Below are 27,390 nucleotides of genomic sequence, written 5' to 3' on the forward strand. Positions count from 1 at the left end.
TGAAAGCAATGTGGAGCATATGAAAAACACCACCTTCTGCTACATAAATTAACTGTCTTTCCTCTATCCTGAATTACAGTATCCATGCAGCTGAGACTTATTTCCACAGAATAAGCCTATCAATACCTCTAAGCCACCAATCTCCCTTGTTTTATAGAATACTACACCAATGTTCTTTGTCCTTCGCTCTAAGAAATACACTTTATAGCTGTTTTGTTGTATCGTATGGGTAAATAACGGCTTCCAAAGTTTAAATTGAAGGGAGCTTTTACTTTGAACTCAGATCTTGTTCTATTTTAACACATGCTCTTAGAGTTATCATCTTGGGCCTGATCCTCAGGTGCTAAAATTAGCATAACGTGATTACCTGAAATAGAACTGCACTGACTCACGCTGCAAAGGTTCTGGCCCTGAGTCTTTAGAAGGGTTTACAATGGTATTTAATAAGGACTTATAAATGGAGCTGCTTTGGTGCTTAAACAAAGGAGAACACGCCTTAGCAAGTAAGTACGTTAGACTTAGAACTCGCAGCCCCTTGGCAGCTCAGATCATTAGAGCTCATTTAGTACTGGGCCCTCTGTAGATTTGACAAAAAAAGGCACTGAAAGCAAGTTGTATCCCTAAGGACAAAAAAGGAGGTCAAGGAGTTTTCTGAACAATATGTACCATAAAGCCCCCAAAGAGCCATGAATTACACTTATGAAGTTAAATGTCATTGAAAAATGACTCGACCATGAAAGTGACAAGCAAACCACCCTCGACTTAACCTAATTTGGCAATTTCACTTGTCTTGCCCAAACCAGCCTGAATGAAACCTGACAAATACGGCACTTCATCTTGTGTGCAAATTTGTTAATAGAACAACAGTGTTTATGCTGCAAAAATTGTGCATCACAAATATCGATTTTGGTGTCACTTTCATTTCAGGTAAATTGTTTGAGCAACATGACCATGATGAATATCAGAAATAAAAAGCTAACGGGAAGAAAAAAATGCTGACCCACTTGTTCTAATTCAATATCCTAGTTGAAAAATAGCGAATTAATCAACATTTACCATTCCTTTTGGAAGTTCAAATCAATAGAGGAGATTTCATATATTATATATAAATAGAGATATATTTATTTGTATCATTCTACTATTAGAATGGTAGAATTTTAATTCACACAAAAACTTTAAATAAGATAAGATGATTGCCTGCAACTGGAGAGACTATCAATTTATATTACACTCTTTCACGTAGCTCTTGAATTAATGTGAGAAATATGTACAGAAGAAATGCAATTTTAGAGTAGAAACATGACAGTTGTTTTTCTATTTATTTGTAAATTAATTTATTGACTTATTTATTGCCCAGTGATGTATGCAAATGGTTATTTTAACCTTTCTTGTCATGTTAGTGGCCCCTTCCAAGTTTGCAATCAATACCTCCTGCCTTTGTAACCTATTTATCCTTTTAAGAAAAAACTTACACTTTCAAGCATGGTGTTGATTAAATAATGTGTAACCTTTCACCTCACATAGTAATTCTTAAATCCCTAAAAAATCTGTTGACTGACAAAGTTTTGTAGTGAAACTTTCAACGTTTCCAACTTTGAATGGTGTTAACATTAACACCTTTGCAAAAAGATACACATTAGCTTGTTCTGTAAACTTCTCTGGAGCTGGTGATGTGTTCGTTCCACTGATTTCAAACATTCACCTTAGGATAAGTTGAATTAAGCACACAGGAGCCTATTTCTCTTACAGGAGTGCCAGGGGATTCAAGATGCCTAGCCTAGATATACCACAGCCATTCCAGACAATCAAAAGTGGAGAGAGACTTCCATGCAAGTAGCTGGAAATTACAATCAAGATGAGGGAGCAACTGCTTACAAGGTAAAATTTACAGAATCAAATGAAAGAAAGATCATTTTAGGCTACCTACCATAGTCTCTCTGATAACACGAGCATTTATACAACAACAGCAAACATGATGAAATTTACATAACTTCATTAGTCTAAGCAAACAATTGCACTTAGTCCCAGAAAGAGAGCTTCTGCATTCCTGGGGAATAGACTGGATGTTGTGAAGCATGCTAAAGACAGTCTTTTCCACCTCTGATTTCGATGAGAATCCTAGCTACAGCAAGGCTACAAATTCAGGTAATTTTTGAATATTTCCTGTAATCACAGACTCATGGTGAACTGAGAACTATCAATTCTAGCGGACAAAAAGGGCAGTACAGAATTCTGGGTATAGCTTAAAATGTAACCCATTAAAAACAATGGTAAAACTCTACTGACTTAATTGGGTTCTACATTAGAGCTTTAATAACCAGTGTTGTGAAGCTTTCCTGGAAGGACATGACAGGAAATAACCGAACAAACAATTGCAGTGTTGTCAGTCCCACTAGCAGGATCCTTGCTTTTTTTTTTTTTTTTTGCTTTTAGTAAAATAAGTTGACTCAGACTAATGCAAGGTCTTGTCCTAAAGGTGACGACAGCAGTCCACGCCCAAAGAATAAAACTCTTAGTGGTTCAGGCCTCCAGAGCCTTCCTCCCTTTGTTTTCTGATGGGAGAAACAACTGTTTACTATAGGGTAAGATAAAAATCAATACACATGGTGGATAGCTCTGCATCCCACTCGGAATACTCCATAGAGACTCTTTAGCCCTAAAACCATGCAGCTCTGGTCCTATCACTTCAGTCCTCAAACTGCTCCTCCTCCTTTTGGAGGATTACCAAGCTCTGGAATGTCATCATAAAGTAGCTTGAACTATTACTGCTCTGAGGATGTACCAGGGCATGCTGAACTGTCTATTTAGCAACTGTCTGGGGAGTTAAATTCCATTTTAAAACCATACTAATACATTTTAAAAAGAAAAGCAGTCCAATTTATGTTGTGCATTCTGACAGAAAACACTCTGAATAAAACCAATACCGAGCTTAATCTACGACTACATTTTGCATGGGTTATTTTGTTAAATTTCTTATTCTACGTACAAAAGGAATTGGACACTTTCAACATGAAAAGCTTTCCTGCTTTTAAAAAAGACAGTTATTTTTTGTGTGCACCATCTACCTTTCTTTAATCCCATATGATTGCAGCTAACAGGAGTAATTTGCCCTGCATTAAGTCTGTAAGTAACATGGATACCTAAGTCTTTCAAATGTGTTTCATCAACTTCTGTCTTAATAGTGACTGATATGTTTGCTTTATGGGGAGCTGCCGCTGTGCAATCTTGTCTACCGCTGCTCCTTTTTCCCCTGCATTTCACATCTAAATTGTTCAATAAATATAATCCATAAGAGAATATTTATCTTCGCTCTTCAACACAGGAATTATTCAGTTTTACTTGTGGCAGACATTCTTAATACTGCAAAACAATGTATAGATAAAGCCAGAAGTTTTGTCTGAACTTTGACAGATCAGTAGAATTGTGATGGACTACATTTTTACTCATCTTTTACAACAATCTGCTACAGTAGCTTTACATTTAAATTTTGATTCTGTTCTTTCCTTTTTTCCTACCCATTAAATAACTCCAAAACCCAGAAAAGAACCTCACAACATGGAAAGAAAATGTCCTACCTTCCTCACAGTTTTCTCCTTTATAGCCAACAGAACAGACACAGTTCCCTTCGATGCAGGAACCATGACCTCCACATGAGGGATCAATACACTGGCTGATGGGTACATCACATTCTGGACCTTTCCAGCCACTGTAGCATAAGCAGGTGCCTTTAGAGTATTGACCATTGCCACTACACAGAACTGGGCAGGCAGCTGGAAAACGGAATGAAAGAAAAACAACATACAGGTTCATACATGCATTTATGTAAAAGTGCACTAAAAATCCACTGCCAAAGACTTATACATATATTCAAATATGTTAATTTACTGGGGAAAAAAAACTAAGATGATTTGTAGTAGTTCAGTTTTTCATTTCCCAAAGAAATAATTTGATTATTATTTATATTATTTAATAAAGCACACATGTGTTGGGCATTCTGAGATTACAACTACTATTCTTTATAGACTATTGATGATGTCTGGGATAACTAATGAGCTAATGTGAACAGATTTGAGTCTGACATTACTCTGCTTTGTTCTGCTAGGTAACATCCAATTTTCACAGACAGCGGAACACAAAACATTCAGCCCCCAGAACACTTTATTATACAGCATCTTTCTTCTTCCATAACAGTTTTTAAATGTAATGTCCCCAAATTAGTTTGTTTTGTTTTTTTATTTTTTTTTAGCCTAAGAATCTTGAACACAGGAATAACACAAGCTTTCATTTACAACCAATGCACTTTGCCACCAATATCCCTGCTGAACCTTGTTTTCCCAAATCCCAGAGTGACTGCTTTTACCCTGTGTGTGTTGCCAAGAAAGCATCATTAACCCTTATCCAGCCCTCCCGTATTATTAAGGGGGTAAGACACATTCTGAACAAATACTCATTTATGCAAATGAAGTGAAGCCTGTGAATAATAAAGATAGTCAGCAGGTCTTGGATGCCAGGAATCAGATGTTGTACATATGCAGAGCAATGGAAAGAAACAAGTGGTTTATTAAAAGCCAGTTGCACATAAATGTTACACTAAGGCATATTCACACTCCCGTATGCCCACGTCTCCCGTGTGAACACGGCAATCTGTGAATTTATATGCCTGCCAAAGACTGAATGTGTGGTCACCAGCTAGAGAAATGGAAAACATAACAGAGGAATAACAGAAAATGGGAGTAATGAAGTGAATCTTTGAGAAAAGGTACACATTAGTGCTCTTCTTGCTGATGCAGTTTGATACAGACAGAAAAGTATTTCCCTGTCTTTTCACCCTTCAAAGTAATTAGAAACTAACAGCTAGTTTTACAGTTCCAAAAATATACTCAAAAGCTACTATTAATCATTAAAAGGTGCTAATGTCTTCTTGCTTCTATTACCCCTTTAACCTGAATGATCAAGAAAAAACAAAGTAATTGATTTCCTACAAAGAAAACTGTAATTGTCCACTTATACAACTTCTCCACTGTTTAGTCCTGCAACCCTTATTAATCTTAGCTGTCCCACTGATCTGCTGCAAAAACGCATTTCAGGATAGATTTTTTTCAAGATTTGAAAAATGTCAAATTTCAAAGATTTTTCAAAAAATTGATCAGAAAAAAATATTCAGATTTGTAAACCAAAATGTTAGCTAAAATTTAGAGTGCTGAGAATTATTTCAGTTAAGACTACAGGTTGATGGGTCACATGTCACATGTACAATCTTTTAGCTTATTTTTTCTACAGTAGAATAACAACAAAATCAGTATGCTGAAGTTTGGGGCTTTTCTGCTACCCCTCCTCTGTTTTAGGGCCATATTGTCCATCCATTGGTAGCAACAGGACTTCATCCCTGCTGTTCCCTCTTACTATGAGTCTTGTTCAATCTTTTTCTTCCTCACTCCAAAAATGAATACAAATCTGAATAAAATATAATTTCCAGCAGCAACTTTCTGATTTCAGGTGTAGGGTATGTTCACAAGTGCTTTACTGAATTCAGTGAAAAAGTTTATGTCAAAGTTCTACCAGTTTTGCTTTTTGCAGCTGGTTTCAGCATTAAGTTTCCTGAACCAGCTGGATTGAATCACAGTACAGACAAATATCCATTATGTCTATACTGTACTCCAGGACAGCCTGTTTTATAACTTTATCCACATCATCATCAAACACCCTTCCATGATACACAACACACTGAACTAGTAGCAACTTGAATGTCATATAACTAACTACTCCTTCTGTCTGCACGCATTACATCACGGAGCCTGTCCCAGTTCCTCAACATCCACTGCTTTTCACTGCCTAGATATGCCAACGGCTGCTACCACAAGTCATATAGGTGAGCCATAACAAAAGGGATCAAACTAGGACCACTTCCACTCTTCAGGTATGAAGACCTGGGAACACAAAAAATTCCATAACTCTCCATTTCACTGCAATTAAAAGTCATTTGGGCTGACATTGATACATTTTCCCAAATCACTGTAAGAAAGGTAACCACTTCAGTCCTGCTCTCTTTACTTGCCACGGTGTAAAGGATCTGGAGGCGAGTGATCAGAAGGCAGCTTGTCCTGAAGAGGAGTAATCATGAGTGGCAAGCTTCTTGGCGCCACCTTCCACACCCTGACACATTGTCGAGACACTGTCCCTTTACTTGGGCCTCATCTTAACACAAAAATATCTCTCCCTAGAACAAGGCACCTCTCAGCTCCTCTACGTGGCTGTTAAGCTGGCAGTCCCTTTGTTCAAGTCCACCGCAGAGGGAAGGATATTGTTAGATGCAAATTCTCTACATGCTTCCAAGCCATTGCAGAGACTCAACGTTATCACTATGATTGGTTGCTCAGTGTGGATTCTCCAACTGCACTGGGACATGCCAGCATATGGTTTGCTTTTGCCCATCAACCTCCTCACCATGCTATGATAAAGCTGCATAGAAAGGAAAAGGCCTAGGAAATCTAAATGAATCAGTAGGCAGTACACAGTTTCTTCAGACAAACCACGTGTTCAAGTAGTTATAAAGACAAAAAGTTAGAGTTGACTTACAGGCTGGATACACGTGAGGAATAACTTTTTTTTGTTGTTTTTTTTTTACAGGCCAACACAGCACTCAATACCTGAAGGGACTTCTGTTCTGCAAACCTTTCATCTGGAGTCAAAATTCAAATAAAGGCAATAACTCTATTTGAACAGCATAGGCCCCTGCAAGAGGGACTGAGAAGAAATAAATCCATTATTAAAATAAATTTAAAACCAAAACCAAACCCAAGCAACTTGGATATGATCACTTCAGCTAGATAATAGTGTGCCAGCCACCTGCTGTAGGATTGCTTCTCTCCTCACCTTGCCCCTAAGCCTCATTAAGCAACAGGCAACTGTGATACAGCTAAAAAAGAGGTATATCCACTATGTGGAACTTGTCTATGGGAAGGCCATTCTTACCTCCCACTTTTGATCTGAATTTGCAGGGTTCAACTTCTGGGGCACCAGAGACTGGCACAGCAGGGGAAATAATACCAGATGGTGCCGGGTCTTGGGCTAAAGAGGTCCCACAGTAGTTTTTCGGTGTTCCCTTACTCTGCTACGGCACTTCAGGAATTTAAGTAAAGCTGAAAGCCATGTCACAGCTTCTCATTCCTCTCTTCTTGCTTCTACCAGATCAGAGGTCTTGCTACGGTTCATAAATCTATTCAGTCCCTTTGAAGATGATCTGTAAGTTGAACAGTAACCTGCCTTCAGTGGCCTGCCACTGCAGCATGCATTGCCAAGTTGTTAGTGACACTAGAACTGACTTTGGACAAATGAGAGAATCTGTTATTTAACCTTAGGGATGAAATGAACACAGTTAAAATTAAGATGCTTGCAACCTAAAGCCACGAAGTTTAATCTACAACCCTCTGCTGGGGTTATTCGTCAAACTATATAACAGGAATATCACATTGAGAATAAGAAGGACAGAGGTTCTTGGTCAGATTTTGGCATTTCCAAAACTGCCACATCACTAAGATTGCAGGAATCACAGAAAGTTAGGGGTTGGAAGGAGAAACATGTAAGCAAGAATGCAAGCAAATGTAGATTATAAGAAGCTGGCTTGTCACTGATGTAATAAATAGCTCTTCATTAACGTTTCTGCTGTGGGTTTATAGGCTGTCCTAAGTGAGGAATAGAGAGAGAATCAAGCTGCTCTTCCATAGAAAACAGAGTGGACTGTTTGGGGTCTCGCCCTGCAGGAAGACGGTCTAGCATATAAACATAGCAGACCTCTTTTTAGACTGCCTGCTTCTGTTTACATCCAAGTGGCTTCAATTAATGTGCAAACAACTGAAGAGTCATCTAGAGTTCTTGTTATCTAGGACTGATTATTTTCCCTATGTGAAGTAGGTGGCCCCTATTCCAGGACAGAATTGACTGTTCAAAGTCTGTTGAAGGAGTGTGAAGGAAGATTGGTTTATGTAATGGAACAAGTTCTGTCTCATTTCTGTGGACAGATAGGTTGCATAAAGACAACTGCGTATCATACACCAGCACTGTCAAAAAGTGGATAGAGGTCTTCAGGAGTACATATGGCAACACTCAAGTAAGTTAAGCACAATGGTATACCTCCTGAGTGAAGTCTGAATAAGCACAACAGGTACTAACCCTAAAGGTGATGTGATTCTGCCCTTTATCAGTATTCGAATAAAAGCAGCCTAAGATCTGAATGTGAGTCTCAGCTGATCAATGGATACTACAGACCTTTGAGCCCTGTAGGCTGCACACATTTAAGAGCATGAATTGAGCAGGAAAGACCAGCCAAACATCCCTCTAAAAGTTCTCTCTCTAAAGATTATCTTTGGATAGGCATTTTTGAGTAATGTTAATATTCCCTCATGCATGACGAAAGATGATTTGATTAACAGCCTGTTACACATGGACTAGAGGGAAGATGGTAAGGGATAATGCCCAAATGGTGTGGCATCAAAAGCCCCCATTTCGTCCAGTGACACTTAATGCACACATATCCCAGCTTCGGTCTGTGTACACACTCCTTTCACCCACCCTTATATTATTCACACACATACTCACCAGAGGTGTTCTTCTAAAGCACGTCAAGAAACCAGTAAAGGATATCTGAGGAGTCAAACTCATGGAGGCTGTCGCAGGGTTTAGTTACACAGCTGCTTGGTTGAGAGGCCTTCCCTTGCTACTTGAAGTTCCAAACAGGATTTGAAGGCAGAGTTCTGGCTTGGTTCCTCTTGCTGTAGAGCAAACATTATCCTAGAGTGGACAGAGTCCTATATCACTAGGATCTAGGTTGTCCATTCTCTACCGCAGGTTTTTTTCAGTTCCTCCTCATAAAATAGACAAGTTGGTATACTTCTCTGGAAAGTTATTTGAGTTTCTGGGCACAAAAGTATGAAGACTTGAAAGGTTTTTGAACCTGCATCTGCAATGCTTCTCTGTCCTAGATCAGGTCACAAGCAATGCCCTTATGTTGCTCGTATTTGCAAGCTGCTCAGTTTTACATCCAAATGTGAACTTTCAAACGGGGCATAAGAAGGTTAGCTTCCTTTGTGTCATCTACAGGCTTATTCAGAGTCCAGACAAGCTGTCAGGAGTCACCTCATATCAAGTCAAAATTTTTCAACATATGTACCACAGAATTTTGTGGTGAGATGCTCATGGCAGGTTGGTAGGGGGAGTCACTGGTCTGGATGGACAAAACTGCATCAAGCCTGGGGTGCTGTCTGAGTAAGGATCAGAATGGTTGTATCCATAATGCTTGTAAACCCTAATCTTCCATATAATTCAGATTCTTCTTAGCACAAGTTGGTGCACATAAAAGATGAGCTTGACTGCCTATTCACAATGTAAGCAGTAAGGAAAATTAGGACTCAATGTTGAAGGGCAAGTTTAAGGCTGCACTAACAGAGCACTTAGACACAATCTAAAGTGCCCTTACATCCTAAGTACTGCTATCTGTTCCATCAACCAATTTTAACAAGATTACCTGAAAAGTTAAAACTCACGGAAGAACATTCCCTGATTGAACACATAATTAGACGAATTCATGGAATGAAAATCTACAAAGGCTGCTATACACAAAGAGACATCATCTACTGTAGGAACCTCTAACACAAATTACCTCTAGAACCAAAAGAATTTACTGGAGAAGTGTCAAAGACAGGTATAATGTTTACTCTTCCTCAACTATCTGCTGTATGCCACCATTAGAGCTGAAACCCTCGGTAAAATGGAATTTTGCTCTGAGCCATTACAGCTTTACTTCTGTAATACAACCTCTACACAAACAAATACATTCAGAAAAAAAAAATTCTGAATAGATACTGTTTATACTCCTGTGTAAGATATGTTCATCCCCTGTTGAACTGTACAGAACTCTATCAGACCTAAGAGAAATAAAGATTATTTTTATCTGTAGATGTTCCTGTTTAGGATGAGGAGGAAGTCAGTTTCAGTCCTGAAACTTTTGCTAAAGAACACAGATTAAAAAAAATGTGCCTAACAGCATATGCACTTAAAAAACTGCATAAGGGTCACCTGTTCTGTACACGCGGTCACATACTTGTAAGCCTAATTGGTCTACTGTAACTAGTATCATCCAACGGTGGAGGACCTACACTAATATTAGCATATACAGTACTTGTTGAGGTTTACACAAAGTTCGCCTGAGGTCAGACAAAAACGTGGTTCTACTTCCAAACATATGGACACATTTTGAGTCTTCTCAATAAGAAGAATTTCCAAATCTTTTGAGTGTAGTTTTGCCCAAATAATTCTACCCTATGCTCATTGGTGCAAGTCAGCCCAGTGTCCCTAAGCTTGGGGGAAGTCATTATGTATCGTGAAACAGAGTAAATGTTTTACAAGTCTTTAATACAACCATATTAACATTCTACATTCGTCTCTCAAAAATCGTCTGAACCCTACAGATTGGGCAGTTTTTATATGCTCTTTGGACAGAGTTGCACAAATTCTTAGTTATATAAAAAAATGAAATACACGCTACCATAATAGAAATCAATTTGTTCTTTGTTTCACTGACCATCGGGAATTGTACTGAAGAAAGATGTGGGTCAAACTTCTTACCAATAAACCTTACCAGTGAACCTTCTGGGTGCAGTTCCTCTAGGGGATAATTAATTCAGACTCTGTAAAAGATGACACTTGGACTTCCTTTTAGCAGAGATTAAGATGCTACTGCTGAGAGATTAGGCATGATTTTGCCAGTATAAAAAGAGGGATTACTGTTTATGGCAGTCTAATCTGAAACCAATAAATGCAGTCCAGGTTAGCTCCAAACTGGAGTATAAATACAGGAAAGATCCAAAACCAACTGTCTGGTTCCAAATACCTAAAAAATATGAACAGGGTCACATTGTACTGGTGATTTCGTCTTTTTGGTCTTTATCTTGGCGAGACATATGTAGCATTTAGTCTACAAATGCTGATTTCTCTTCAATGGACAATTTAGATTAAGATGCAAGCAGGCGAAGGCATATTTTACTGATGCTAGAGCTGAATCCTACTACAATTGCATGACAAAGCCCTGAATAATTTTAGATTCACTCCAAAAGCTACAACCAAGTTCTTGCCTACAGTTGACCTCTTAAAGGGAAGTTATGCCTATTTAGAGATAAACAATCTTAATTTCTAAATGGCTTAAAATCCACAAAACCACTAAAACCAAAGGAACTGCAAACTTTTGCTTTTTACAAAGTCAGCCCAGTTATTTAAGAAGTTAATTTCTGACAACCTGATTCAAAATGTTGTCTCTAGACTTTACACTATCATTACTATTTTAAACAAAACAGTAGTGAAACATAACAAATTATCACACCCATTGTTACACCAAGTGTTTGCCCATATTTCTAAAAATCAGGAGTCATGAAATATACGAGTATTCTTATTTGTAGTTTAAAAACACAGTAGTTTTGTTCGACCACACTTTCTTTCATATTTTATGTTTAAACTTATTTTAATCAGTTGGGTGCACATTTCACTACTTGTCTGCATGACTGTAAGTTTCAACAGAAGTTCATTTATGGATATGAAAATCTGAAACAACTTCTAAGGCCACTCCATGGTTTATGCTGTTTCACTTTTAGTAATTTATGCTAATTTTATGCCACCTCCCTGGTAAGAAGCTTCCCCACTCCTAGCAAACTTAGTCCCAAGAAAATAACTCTAGAATGGGAGACTGAATGAAGCCAGGACCATTTTCTCTCATCTGCTCTTTATACCTCACAAACATGGTATTTGCATGGTCAGGAAAAATGGTGTTTGACTAGACTGCCTACTCTTCAGAGATCACTAACTTCCATCAGGGTGAAGTGTTCTTAAAAAGAGTGACAATTAGGAAGATCAAGAATATCTTTTAGGTTACTCTAAGACCTTGTGCTCTTCCAAGCAAAAGTCATCTCGTACAACTTCACCCGGAAGCAGAAGAATGTACAACTATGAATAAGTATTATTGTCATTACATGGTTTATTGCTTCATGAAACCCTTTACTTTGACTACAGAACAGAGAAATAATTTGAATGATTTAATAGTAGTGTTACTCAATGCTTGCAGGCATCAGGTCAGTATTCAGATGAAAGGCAGAGCCCTTCATAGTAGTCATGCTCTGCAATCCATACTTCAGTTGTCCAGACCTGAGTCTTACCAAGCGCCCTTGTCTAGCTCTGTCAAACTGTGCATTAGTAAGCACGAAAGAGAGTCACAGAAGAATTTCTAGAAGGACAAAAAACTCATCAGGTGTGTCAAATCTCTGACATTCATAAACCATTTGGGGAAAGCAGCACACGCTGACTTAAGCACTAAAGTATGGATGCATTAATTAATCTGGGGTGAATTTAATTGCTTTAGTTAAGTGGAAATTGGGTTAAAAATGATGCAGAGCATGCTGGGGTGTGTTAAAAACATGACATATGAGTTGGATGAATCGATAAATTAAAAGCGCACAGATGTTTTAATTAAACCCAGGAAAGTTAACGAAGATCACTAGAGACTTTTAAGCCTATGATTAATTCAATTCATTTAAAATACCTGTAGAGATATGGGGATGCCTCCATTTTGGGAGTTACAGAAGTTCTCAATCAATAAGTATTTAAGCTGTTCTTCAAAAAAAATGGCAGGATTTTAATAGAAGTGACTGAACAGCATTAATTGCACAATGAATATTTACATTCTTCTGAACACTTAAGCAAGCTTTTGCTTTGGACAAAATTTATCAAAAAGGTCATAGTTTTTCTCATTGCCTTCAGTGTGACCTTATCAGTCAAAAAGGCAACACTTGCTGTTCCCTCCTCTACCATTCTTCAAAGTATCTATTTCCATTAGATAAGGTTCAAATGTCTTGAGGACTTTGTCTTGTCAGTACATTCTGGATTCAACACTTTGTCAGACTATTTGGTCCCCTTCCACTATTCGCAGAAGCTCTGCAACTATCACTGCGTATGTTAAAGGAAGATTGGAGTTCTCCACGCAGTACGCTAAGATGATTTGCAAAATAGCAGTTTGATTTGCAGCCAATCCAGTTAGGGTCCTCCCTATCTACTACATCGTTAAAGACCAGCACTGTTCAATTTTTCATATGCATCCAAGGAAATGGAAGTTACCCTGCACTGGTTCTGGTTTACCACAGGAGAATGTAACTGATCAGTTTGTCATATATTTTGTGCCTTTGAAAATATAGGAAGAAAGAAAAAAAAAAAGGGAAGAATTCTCCTCAACTTGCTGCATGATACACGGGATAGGAGGAAAATGTAAATTGTGGATAGAAACGTCCTGAAAACATTGCCTTGCAATGTAAAACTTTTTCTGTGGGAACTAGTGACACAGAATCAGAGCTGTGAAATTCTTGCTTTAGATCTAGGCAGTGAAGTTGATACAAGAACATGCAGAGAACTAAATTTTACTTTCGACCAGGAGATGGAAATAAATAGATGTTGAAATCGACTACTGTCATAGAGAAGCATGTAGATCTTCATTTGTATGTCTCGATAACTTCATCACTAGAAAAACTGAGAAGAAAGGGAAAACGAAACTATTTCCGAGGTTTCAGTAGCTATCTCAGTGGAAAGAGCCAGTGAGGAATCACAGAGCTTATGCTTCAAGCTCACAAAAGGCAGCAGTAAGGACAAACACCAAAATACCAGAATTATCCTTCCAACCATATATGTTGTGATTCACAACAGAGAAGCACTAACAGCATGAGGTCATTCATGCATCTAGAAAACGAAATGAAAAGGTGAAATATTTCTTCAAATATTTTTGGTAAGATTTTACACCATCCCCAGTGAATGGTGTAAAAACTATTACATCTCTTGTAAAGGTTTAGCTCTGGCTAAATAGCAGTGCAGTAGCTGTAGGATTGCACCCGCAAGCTGCAGTATTCAGGATATTTAAAACCCAGACTGCTGTGGTTTCATTTTAGTTACTACTGTTTGCCTTATCACATTTACCAGAAAAGATTTAAATCAGAAGATGATTAATTGCACAGTTTCACACTGGCTGCAGATATTTAAACATTTTTCTACATTTGAATTAGAAATCTTTTTGTTTGTTTGAGAAAGCAAAAGAGGATGACAGCTAACTGAATTTAATCTCACCCAAGTAGGGTCTAAATATAGGAAAAGATCTAAATTACAGGTTCAAATCTAGATATAAAGCAGATATGAAAAAAGCCATGCATGCTGAAATCTGAAGCTACGATTCAGGGCTGCTTCCATTATTCAGGGATGGCAAATGTCTAAGGATCTCTACATTTATATAACATGATTTACAATACTACTTAATCACAGTTGCTTCAATGACATTTACCATCATTGCAAGGACTCAAATGATCCCAACACAACCGCAAAGACAAACTCTTAGAACTTAATGAAATCAACAAACACCAGTACAAGTCCACGGAGACAACGCAATCTGAAAACAAAATGTAGGTTGCAACAAAATTAAGTAAGCTAACCAATTAAACACAAAAACAAATTACAAAGCATACATCACAGTGAGCACAACTCAGCTCAGGAGAGTATAGTTAGATCAGAGAGATTCTTAGCCACCAACGGAAGTATTATAAGATTGGAAGAAAGATCTTTGCCTTGCCAGAAACTAAGCTGCACAATGGTTTGCGTCCTGCATGTATTTGTATGCATGTCCACTTCCTTGCTGTGCTGGGAACCTTTTGAAATATTCTATTTATTGGAATCCTATTGAAACAGAAAATATTTCTGCAAATAGATGTTCTGTTGCTGCACATGTATAAGAATGGAAGAAAGATAAAGTGAAGTAACTGATAATTGAGCGGGCTTCAAAAGCAGCTGTGAGAGATCAAATGAATGTAGCCAGCTTTTAATAAGTATGAAAATATCACTATAATGCTGTTGAAGAAAAATCCATTAATAAGATTTTACTGTGTTTACATATGCTTTCCATCTTGGACACAAGCAAAGCAAACTAAGCCAATAAAACTTGGTTCCGATTTGTAGGCCTCAGCTGCAGTACTGCTGGTGGCTCTGTCTTTGGTCTCTGAATTTCTACAGGCTGGGTAATAAGTGGTCAGATAAAGACGCACTAGTGTTCGCTGAAATCAGAGACTCATAATTACTTATATGCCCACTTCTTTTTACCTATCATGTTTTGTCCAGCAGTGGCATTAGCAACTTTTCTGTTATTTCTTTCCCCCTTCATTACTGAATTCCTCAGCATTCCCCATTTTTTTTGTAATCCTTTTAGCTTTGTCTATGAAAATTTTCTGCTGCAGAAATAAGGTTACCTTCTTAGCTGCACCGCTATCCTGAAAGGTCTTTGGGAAAAGGAGTTATACATAATTTCAAGTTCATACGCTGCAACATGAACTTGGAAAGGTACGAAAGGGCAATGCAATCCACAGGCACAAATTTGGATGCATGTTCACTGGCAGTTTAATATAGAAAACAAATGTTAATTAAGTTGTTACACTAGATGCAAGTATCTGATATATTTAACAGCATTAAATAAAAATCTTTTAAAAATTTAAAGCATTTTTGCTGCCCTGTAAAGGCACAACTATAACAAACAAGGAAGGCTGTGTTTCTATGCAACAGGAGTACCCCCACTTGAAATTATTCAGGAGAAGCTCTTCTGTAGATAAATTTTTTATAACCCTGAATTCAATGCTGGAATCAGCAGAAGCCGTAAGAGCTTTAAGAACAGTAAGTTAATATTTTGCTTGTTGAAATCCATATTTTTAAAGCCTGTTTTCTCAAATACTCACAATGCAGAAAGTAGCTCCTGGGTCCTATTTCAACTTTGTAAATATTGCGTCACAAAGAATGCAAAGGATATGAAGCACCGATTCTAGCCTGGCACAGGCTGGGGCGTAATTTGAGCACCCTCATGTCACCACCCTGTTACTAATCGCACATGCCTTGCATCATCTGCTAATCCTCACATTTAATCTACAATGCACTGCACATATTTTTAAAGAGTAACAAAATGTTAGGATGCTAAATGACTTGTGTTGTTCACAGAAATTTTACGAGGTATCTGTTGTAGAATTACGGAGTTCAGAATCTCCAGTCCCCTGTTTTTACTTCTAATCTGCAACAGAGTTCATGAGGATTGATGAGGAAAGCTGCAGACTAGAAATGTTGGTTCCTGTATTCTATTTCTTGTCGCACTGTTGATTGTGTGCCTTGAGCCCCTTTTGGAGCCACGACCACTAACAATCAGAAAGACCCCTTCAGTTCTCGGCTCCTGTTTAAATTGCCAATTAGAAAGAGTTAGAGTGGTGGATTTCATGTTGGCTGTACTTGTCTACCTGACACTGGATCAAAGCTACTATCTCATTTCATGCAGGCAAGCTAGCAGCTGATAGATGGCAATGACTGTCAATCACTGTCAAAATAGGTTACATCTCCATTTATGCATTCTGTAATTATTTTAGGCACAGTTGATGGCAGAAAACCCTTTTCAGACTGTGCTGCAGTTCTGTAAAACTAAGAAGAAAACTGAGGACAGACAGGCAGGCACTGCCCTGCACATAGAACTCATTGGAAGGCAAGTGAGGACTTGATCAGTTTGCCAGAAATGAAAAACGTCTGCTAATAAAATATGAGACTGGGAAAACGAGATGGAAGTTTACAACAAAGGCATTTTAAGGTACTGAGTCAGAGGTGGGAACTGCTGGAGAGGAACGTTGCCAAAGACAGCCTTGTCTGTTCAAGTATCAAAAAGAAGCTTCCACCCACTGTGAGAGAAGATTTGAGCGACAAGCCAGGGCTGTGCTGCTGCTGCAGCACATACATAAGTTGGCACACATACACACATAAACACAAAACCCAAAAACAAACCCACCCAGAAAGAGATACTAGGAGAGAAGCTGAACATGCTGAATTTTGTCAACTGTAAGAAAGGATGTGACATTTGTGTGGGTGACAAGTCATGAATGCAATCTTTCCAAAGAAAAGCACATTTTTTTTTCTTTTCCTTTTTTCTTATGAGTAAGGTGTAAGTGATGAGACATGCTATGATTATGAACACATAAAATGCTTGCCAATAAAGTTGTTATTTCTCTAATTTCTCTTTTCTCTCTAACCCACCACTTCTCAGCCCTCCCTCACATTGTTGCTCTACCACAGTGGACAATATCCTTGTTCTACCTGTCATCAAGGTTCATAATCTGGACGTTATTTTTGACTCATCTGTTTCCTCATCTCACATTCAAGCTTTGACAAAGTCTTACAGATTTGTTCTGCATTGCATCTCTTTGTCAAGATTCTTGCCCTATCTTTCAGCAAATAAAATCTACATTAAATCAACACGTTTTTCTCCAGCATTGATAAATTCGGTCTTCCTCAGTCACGTCTGTGTGCAACAGTGCTGCAAACATCATGTTTTAGTCTGTTAATCTAACCTTCAGCTATGTGGCTTTTCTTTCCCAGTTGTGTTTCAGATCACAGAATCACATGGAACATGAACTTCGTCCTCCAGCTGCATTTACAGACCAGCTTCACCCCAGACTTCTCACTGCTAGAACTCGACTTCAACATCTCTCTGACTTAAACTGCTTTCTAAAGTCAAATTTAAAATGAGCTTTTCTGAGCTCTTTCCCATGCTCTGTCTCCTTTGGAGGGCCTGTTGTCCCCCCCATTATCCACATGACGTTATCTATCTGCCCCATTATCCCTCTTTAGAACTGCCTTTTAACACAGTGTTCCCCAAAACTGACAACAGTCACACTGCTAGTGCATTTATAACACTGCGTATCACATTTTTTCCTTCTATCTCCACATCTGTCAACTGGTTCCCATTCATACCCTTTAAACTTGTATTGACACTGCAAATTGCTGGAGGTAGGTGCTGTTCTTACCTATTTTTTTTGCTTGTAAAGCACTAACCACAATAGATTAGCTTTAACAAGTACTACTGCTCATGACAATCTCTTTATAATGCCATAAAAATGATGTTTTTCCTATGCTATTGTTCCTCTCCTGATCTTTTCTCTGCCAAACCAATCTGCATTGGGTACCATCATGTTTAATCCAACCTACTTCACTTGCCTATAATCTGTTATTGCATAAATTTGCAGTAAGTGACCTGAATACAACAAGGCACACATTCACCAGTTTGACTGTGCCACGGAAGGCCCAAAGTGCTGCTTCACCATGGGTCCCATCTCTTCTGTCAGGCTACGAACATGTGCAGGACAGGCAAAGGAGAAAAGCTATTCACTATCACCTCTCACCCTTCACTTCCAAGTCCAGTGGGCTTCTGTCTGCTTGCACTATTTTCAGTTCCGAAAATTTCTAGCCAAGCTATGAAGGCAAACACTGTTTTTCTTACTTACATAGAGAGGAAATACTAACTCCTATACATTACCAGCATGTGCCAGACACCATTCATTCATGTGGGCCATGTGCTCTACAGAAATGAACCCAGTACTGAATTATTCAGCAAGATGGTCTCCAAAATTCATGTTCTCCCCATTGCAATCACTCCCAGAACCTCTTATGTCACATTGGGAGCATTTCGGACGTGGCACTAAGAGAACAGTTGCAGGCAGAGTATTCAATGGATGAAAAAACATTACTTTATGCACTATTGCCCAAGCAATAAGTCTCTAAATAACCTCAGAGCAAGAAGAGTCCCAAACAACTGAAATTTGAATAACAACTGAGAAAAACCAAGAGTTGCTACTTCTAGCAAATATACTTTACTTACCTAATAATTGACAGATTTTTACATTTTTATACAAATTAAACAGTACACACATAAAGAAAATGGCAGTGGTAGGAACTCTTACTGTGGTGTGGGCAACCATCAGAAACAGCAAATCCATTAGAATAAATTTAAAAAGAGATAGACTACACTTTACATCTTAGTAACTATTTCAAACTAAATAGATGTTGCAAAATAAATAAAAAGAAATTTTAAAAAACCTACCCTTCTTTTTATACTTATTAAAGTGGCGCCGTCCTTTGCCAGTAAGCCAAAAACAAACAGAATGAAAATAAAATAATGAAAAACCCACACAAGGAGAACAGGAAAAGAAACTGCGAATAACATAAATCTGAATCATTAGAGTTCTTAAAATCAGATAAAAAGTCAAGTGATCAAACATGGTACAAATTTCTGGTTTAAAAACCCCAAAAGCCTTCAATCCAGTTAGATTCAAATATTAAACATGTTTCTTATTACATTGCATAATCAACTAAAAGTATCTGCTAAATGGCAACTTCACGGCAGCTAACATGAGCTGCTTGACTCAATTTTTTTCCTTTTACAAATCGGATGCCAGCTCTTAGGCTATGCTCATCATGATAATGTAGAAATCCCACGTGATGGTACTTTGTTTCACCTTTTCAGATTAGCTAAACATGCTTATGATGTAAAACCTAGTATTTTAAAACGCAAAATTAAAGGAGGCTCTGAGCACATTTGCAAAACAGTATAGGAGCATCTTTGGAAGCATTTTTGTTAAAGGAGTGGAAGAGTTGCACGCCCTTCAAATATCCTATCAGACGAAACGAAGTAATAGCCAACTCTGAGTCACTTGTAGGAACCCAACTCATTGTAACACTGAACTCTACAAATGGTGAAAAGCAGGACACGACAAAGGATGTCTGCTTGCAGGTTTACCACAGAACTTGGCAGCTGAAAGACCGAACTATTATCAGACATTAACAGTGGGAACACTAAGAAGGACATCTTGATATACTTGGGTGGTTATGTCATAGACGTCACAGAAAAAGAGAGATGAATATAAAAAAGCGACAACACACCAAAATAACAATCATAGCTGCATGTCTGATCCTTTAATTGATCTTTGGCCACAGCATTGCTTCTTATCAATAACTCCTACAGATTATTGTGGACAGGGAGTTACCCACAGTGTAGTTCAATTTACAGCAAATCTTCCACTGTCTTTAACTATGCACATTTTCTTTATCAGGATACATCTCCACCTAGTGAATTATCTTTTGATTATCAGACTTTCTTTTTCTTTATATGCTATGTTTTATTCACATGAGATTAAAATGTATCATTACCCTTTTTGTGTGTTCAATGGAATTCTTAATGAGGTTAAACACCAAATGATTTCAAAGGGAACCTTGCCTGAGCAAGGATGGAGCAAATCTGTTGATACTGGCTACCTGAGAACAAGTTATTTCCACAGATAAGGGTGAGAAATAACCCCCTGCAGTATTTTGCAAGAGTATTTGAGACGGTGAAATTTCCTTCACTTCAATCAGGGTATGAAAGTGTGTTTCAGTCTGTGGATTGGGCCAAAAGTTCATCTCTTCGTAATAATTTTCATGGCCTTTTCCTAGAGCTAATGGATCTGAAGCCAAATCTGTGCTGTCATAGATTTTCTTCATTTTTATCTTTTAGAAGTACACGGATGGAAACAACGTAACAGAGGGAGTACCTATGCACTGACTGCAAATAGTTTGCAGATGACTCCTCTCAAGATTCATTGCTCCTGATGCCCTCAAGATCAGCCCTGTAATAGGGGATTCACTGGTATAAAGGATCATGCTTCATATCTATCAAACTTGGGTTTCACCCAATGTGAAGATCTTAGACTGCTGTGTTATTGCATGAATCACGTTCTAAAAGCCATCTGAGGAGCTTGTTCACATTTTCTCCACATTTCTCTGTTTGAGTCTTGCCTCAAATTATTTTACAGTGGAGAACTGAGACATTGAAAGATGTGTTGCTAGGGAAATAATAATTTTAAAAAAAATCAGATGGAAAGAAAATCGTTATCCATCCACACTTGTGACAGCTTAAATATAAATTTAACATTGCAGTAAATGTATATTAAACATGTGTCCATACATGTACTATGCTGGAAAAGATTTAATTCTCTATCCCTTTTTACTGTGTTTTACCATGCATACAATCACAATTTCTGTCTTCTGAAACTGCTCTTGTATATAACCAGCATTCAAGTAAGCAGAAAAATCTGTGGACATGAAAAAAGGCATTTCACAGTGCCTGGGAATGGGCGAGACATAGAGCCTTTACACCCTAACCCAGCCGCACACTTCTGGTGTCATAGTATCAAGATGTGCAGCTATGTGTTTGCTTGGAAACATGAGAACTCTGTCAACACACCCATTTTGCCATTTTACGTAGTTTTTCAAGCTCCTTTGTTCTTTAGAAATACCACGATGTCTGACAAGAAAACAGTATAAGCGTTGAAAGAAGCTTCCAAGAAACCATTTCTGCTTTTGAGGGGAAAGAGACAACACAGAAAGGACAAAGAAGGAGCAGAGGGAATGTACTGAGGGGGAGAATGAGCCTGACAGATACAGTTTGACAAGTACCCTATGAAAAGCTATTTATCTGACATAGCCTGAACAAGGTATTTTCCAGCATTAACACAGAATATGGTGTTACACAGAGGTTCAGTACACAATGCAGGATTGCTCCACAACTCAAAATACAAACGAGTTGATTTAATGGCCATGTATGTGTGAAGAGTGGCAGTGAAGCACACAGTCACTGCATGCATACTTTCACAGGTTAACACCACAGAAATGCATATAGCTGTCAATGTGTATTTATAGCACACTTTATCACACCATTTATTTAGTAATATATAGATATCTCCTCTATATATTTGCCAAGTGTCTTAATTTCTCAGGTAACCGTACAACATGCATGCTGTATTTGAAGCATTCTTTAACATGAGTAGGGCTAGCACTGAAATAACATCAGTAGCTTTCCTAGGCCCTCAGGGTCTTTTGTTTATTTGCTTGTTTTGTACTGGGGCACCTTCCAGAGCCAAACATGGAGACACAAAATGGAAATTACTCACTCCAGTACAGCTATAACAGCTATTCAAGGAGTATTTCATAGACACGCACGGGTATGGTGGATGCCACCCTGCCACACCAGTGAAGGAGATGGGACACAACAAACTGTCCTCACAACTGGATCATGCGTCTAAGAGTAAATAAGCACATTTCTAAGGCCCTTCAAGGCATTTTGAAAAGCTTTCAAACACCAGGCTTTCCCCCTTTGAACACCATCAACCCTAATCCCTGTGGAAAACAACTGTAAGCACATGGTATTGATAGCATGCCTAAATCTCACCCAAACTAAGAAGGAAGCAAACTGTAAAATATTACGACTGTGCTCAGGAACAGCAGGGAATACAACCAAGTCATTGAATTTAGACCACATATGTGCTACTAGTTGTATAAACTAAACAGGTCCTCCTTTATGAATCTTTTCCCTACGACAGCTATCCCAAACTCTCATAAAAACTCCGTAAACACATACTGCCAACCCATAGATGTCTTTTAGATTTCTGTTTAATCCTTGATAACCATGCATCTCCCAGTTTTAGTTGTTAAAATTTATAACTGAGATTTAAGAAAAGGTTTATTTTAAGACTTTATCAAGTCCTACTTATTTTCCTAAAAAATGTGACCTTCCTTTGGTCAAAGAGTAATTGTATATGCAAGAAATATGCTACGTACTAGAAGTGCTGCTCAGCCAAGCCAGAATATACATGACATGCTATTGATGAAGACAGTCAGTCTTCTATCGCAGACCAGTTAATGATTATCAGTGGATAATTCACCCACTTTTACAGAAAATAAATCTTTTTGGCCTTTTTTGCCTACTACCTTTGACACAAAAAATGTAGTTATGCAAGCTCAACAGCAATGTAGCAATACTTCCACTTGATCATATTTAACTAAAAGATCTAAGAAAAAAAATGCATATTGATCTATTTGAATCTAGCTTGGACCCGTGCTAACTAGCAGGCACTGTAGATCCATATATCGCAAACACACACTGTGGTTATTTGTAAACATAGGGAAAATGATACCTTTAGCACAATCTGCTCCATGAAATCCTGGAAAACAGTGGCAGACACCCGACACACATTCGCCATTCCCATGACAATTACGTGGGCAGTCTTGCACTGAATCTGAAATACAAGCATCATAGGCACATTAGTTGGTTCCTATTTAGGCTACAAATTCCTTGCTTAATTTTTCTTCAGTTTATTTTGTCTTCAACACTTAGAAGAACAATCCCTAATAATATTAGCACCGCAAAGTTCAGGTGAAGCAGAAAGGCACCAAGTTTTACAGCAGCATGAGTAAGTGTGGCGATCTAGTGATACACTAAAGTCACATAATAAGTCTTTGAGCACCATCAGAACTCAAAGTGTTCTGACAGCGCTTAAGTCCTCTGTTCCAACAGGTAGACAGGACTGCCTCTTATGACCTCTGCAGCTATGTTTGAATTCATATTATGTAGCAAACATAATGCTTCATCAGGAAAATCAACAACCACCCTTTTGCAAGGAGACTTTCGTCTTGCACAACCACTCTTCCATGTGAAACTGATTATCCCAAGGTATGTAACTCCTTTTCTTTCTACAGATATTTAAAGCCTCATTAATTAAGCTTACAGAAATATCTGCTGAACATGACAAAGAGAAGCTTTTTTGCTCCTGCAAATAGTCTTTCTCCTAAAAAAAAAATAAATTAATAAAAATGTGTAAGTAGCTACACAAGAGGATGAAGAAGAGGTCTGTAAAAACAGAAGACAAGGTTTAACACCAGAGTTTAAGTGATTGACTGAAGTGTTGATGACTTCAATAATCTGAGAAGAGTAAGCACACCAGTCTGCTGATAACATTTCAGCTGTTATTTTCCACAATTTCTGTTATTATTTGGATAATATATACAGTACTTTGCATAACAACAACAACATAGAAATAAAATTACCATTTTGAAATTAATTCTTAAAATCACTTTCATTTGAAAGGTGTTCATTTCAGTGGAACATATTTTCAACACTGAATTACCGGAATACAAATCTAATTGGAATGTTGCTACTCTTCTCTACTACTCCCTGTTGTTGTGGGAACTGTGCTCCCAAACTAAATGGCTCTGTCAGTCCCAGACACCAAACAAATAGCGGCTGTACAAGACAGAAAATGAATTTTGGATTTGGAACTAGCAGAACCATACAGAGTATTTTTCTGTCAAATTAAACTGAAAAGGGGAAAAAGATTCAAGCACAACTTCAAATCTAATTTCACAGTTGCAGGACACTGAATAAAAAAACCCCTGTAAAGCAAATTTTCAAATAGATGTCATTAGCTTGGCCTCTTGAAATGATTCATGTAAACAATGAAAAGAAAAATTGAAATGTAAAACTCAAACTTGTCTCATGAAGAAGCTTGTCTACAGATTTATTCATTATTTTGCTTCATGGCACACAAAAGCATTTTCTATGTGTTCAAAATCATGGTAAATTTAGTATTGTCTGGGAGTTAATATAATTTCTGCTATTCTTTCTCCTCTTGCACATCAGAAAAACTTTCAGCTGTCTCAGATCCTTTGATTATGAAATGTCTGATACCAGGTTTGTGCAGAAGAACCTCTGAACTGGATAAAACACTATACTTTTCTCTACATCTCAGTTCAATTACTATTATTGCACTATCAAGTAGTCTACCTGACTATTAGACCTTTGATGCTCTTGAAAGCTGTAGCCTAGACCAGGCAACTCTTGTAAGGACAGCTTAACATATCCGAAGGTTTTCTAATCACAACAGGGGCATAACAAGATATAAGCATAAATATTCTTGTTGATTTTGGAGAAGTAGAAAAAGCCTTCTGTGGGCAAATATGCAAATATATATATATCTCTATGAACATGCATAGCACCTAGTAACTCTTACAAAACCACATATAAGCTATGGAATAAAAATAATTTTTCCTTCTTAACTGAGATTAACAGAAACAATTATGTTCATACTTAATGTCACAGTATTTGCTATCCTCCTACACTCTTTAGGACTTAAGCCAACAAACCAAATATTATCCTAAAGCAAAAGGAGAAAATTAAGCTTCATATCATGAATCAGGCAAGACTAGAAAAAAACTCCAACTATTTTTCATCGAGCTTCAAAACTCACCTGGACATTTTGCAGTTTCTCTTTTCCTAAACTAACAGGAATCACGGAGTTAAACAATATAGTGCCATTTAACACTTCACCAGCCAGGACAGAATACGACATAGACTACCTTAGAATTTTTTTTTATGCCACTGTGACGAGATATTCAGCAAAGTTCATTACGTGCTGCAAAGTTCAACAAATCTTCTAATAAAGCTTATAGAATTCAGACTCGGTTTGATTTTCAACTAAATGTAACCCTATTCTTCTAACAAAGCTGCAGGCTTCACGGATCATAGGCTAGATGTTCTTCTGCTCTTGATTCCGCCACGTTGAGGAGACGACCCACTATTAGGTGAGTAGTAAGTTGTACGACAGCATACGGCTAATTAACTGACTCAATCTCTGGGGTAACTGCAAACAATAACCTCATTTGCAGGTGTCAGTTTCTTGTGCTGTCTTTCTACTATGATTAAACAGCTCTCCTGTTGGATACTATTCCACCTGGGTGCAAAAGAGCTTCTCCAGAGAAGCAAATAATAAGTATAAAAATGACAGAGCTAAGGGAGAGGAATATTAATTGGGGAATGCTTCAACCCAGACTGAACTTATACAAGTCTTCTTTTCCAGAACTGAACTCAAGATCTGTGGGAATGCTAAAATCTTAAAAGAGAAATCAGCAAATCAAAATCCGCACCCCATTACCGACTTTTTTGCACAATAGTGTTGAAAGAACAAATGCGTAACATAACATAAGGATAAACAGGCCAAATACTGAAGACATCAAGAAAGTATTAAGACCTTAAGTAAGGGAAGGTATAAACAGAGAAGAAAAATGCTCAGCTTTTGGGGATACCTACCCAAAATAACTGTACTGAAAGAGACCACTTCTTTGTCCTTGCCGTCATTGTAAAACGCCAGGTGCCACAATCCCACATCCAAGTATTGAACAAACACAGCCTCATTCTGAACAAGCGTCTGAATACTTCGTCGCTCCCGTGGGGACTCCACCACACTCCATTTCTCTTTCCCATCCAAGCGTTCCATGAAATCATACTGCATGGTAAAAAAAAAAAAAAAAACAACACAAAAAAAAACAGGAAAAAAAAAAAAAGAACACAAACAAAACCCCAAACAGACAGACCTGAATACAGAATGATACTTCAGCTCAAAATCTGACACTATATTTTCTCTTCTACCTTGTCATAAAATGGTACTTCTGAAAGATATGTCAGTGTGAAACTAATATTTACTGGATGACCGTGGAACACAGAGATTCTGTGACTCTTATCCTTTCTTAAACAGTGACATGGAATTATGCATCTTTGCTCTGCACAGGTGATCAAAAAACGTACAAATCTTATTTCTTGACAGGCTGGGTTTTGAGAAAGAAGTTGAAATCAATTATTGGACCCATCAAATTTTTAAGTTCTGACACAGCTTTCAAAGCTGGAAACCTTCAATTTATGAGAGACACAGCCTTTTCTGAGCAATCGCCTACAACACTTTCTTGCTGCAAGAGGTACAGAAGTCTCAGATGTAGCTCCAGACGTAACTGAACAGAAGCCACCAGAATGTGAAAACAAATAGGAACAGCACAAACAGGAAATGTGTTTGTCTAATGCTAGGTAACTCAGCACCCGGTAAAAATACACTGTACGAGTTTTATATCACAGAGCGAGAGCTGCTTACCTGAGTTTGTATGTGGAACAATCAGGGGCAAGTAGGATACAAAAACCAGAGGGAGCATGGAAAGGAATAACACAAATCAAGTGGCTGAAGAAATTGAACTTATATTAAGGAAAACTGAGAATTTCTGGTTGGATGGTTTCCAAGTAAGGTAGAGCATTACATTAATCTTTGGAAAAGGGATTAAACAGAGCAAGTGACTAGAGTATAAGAGGGATGGCACCATTAATGGCATGAAACTAAACAAAGAAAGAAATTTAAGATGAATGTCAGATAAGCTTCCCATCTATTAAGCTCAGTAATAGCGTCCTAATGGAGATGCCACTGCATCACACAATTAAACAGGACTGAAAGAAATATTGGTTAATCTACAATAACAAAGCAGCTGGACTAGTAGTCCTAATAGGCTTTTTTTCTGTCTTTAATGTCTGTGATTCTGGAGCTCTCAAGCTGATGCTATGCTCAACTTACTAGCTCTCACAGTCCCCATCTAAGGGAAGCCCTTAAGAAACAACAAAAACAATATATCTAATCTTTTGATAGTTGTATAACAAGTCCCCTATGAAAACGCATCTTGTTTTAGACACATTTATCTATGTAGGAGTAGATAGAGATAGATAGACATGTCTAAAGAAAGATGTATGTGTTCAATAAAATACAGTAATAGTATGTGCTTGCTTGCCAGTAGTTTCATTGCATTTCCCTCTGTTATCTCTAGCACATAGAGTCTGTGCTTGTGACAGCT

The 27,390-nt window shown here is 37.9% G+C and overlaps 1 protein-coding gene across 5 annotated transcripts in view; it reads right to left on the bottom strand.

Annotated features, from left to right (window-relative positions):
• Positions 1–27,390, bottom strand: part of TENM2 (teneurin transmembrane protein 2) — a 545,195-nt gene that overhangs the window by 86,347 nt on the left and 431,458 nt on the right. For 3 of the 5 annotated variants that reach the window (XM_086470948.1, XM_086470946.1, XM_086470945.1), the window contains 3 exons: positions 25,817–26,012; positions 22,869–22,970; positions 3,576–3,770 (listed from right to left, as the gene is read on the bottom strand). In XM_086470948.1, the coding sequence (XP_086327074.1) occupies positions 3,576–3,770; positions 22,869–22,970; positions 25,817–26,012 (493 nt within the window). Of the gene's footprint in view, positions 1–3,575; positions 3,771–18,961; positions 18,995–22,868; positions 22,971–25,816; positions 26,013–27,390 lie in introns of all 5 variants that reach the window. The other 2 variants (XM_086470944.1, XM_086470943.1) reach the window with 1 other exon arrangement.

The sequence above is a fragment of the Leptosomus discolor genome, chromosome 10, assembly GCF_034619465.1.
Source record: "Leptosomus discolor isolate bLepDis1 chromosome 10, bLepDis1.hap2, whole genome shotgun sequence".
NCBI classification, from domain to species: Eukaryota; Metazoa; Chordata; class Aves; order Leptosomiformes; family Leptosomidae; genus Leptosomus; species Leptosomus discolor.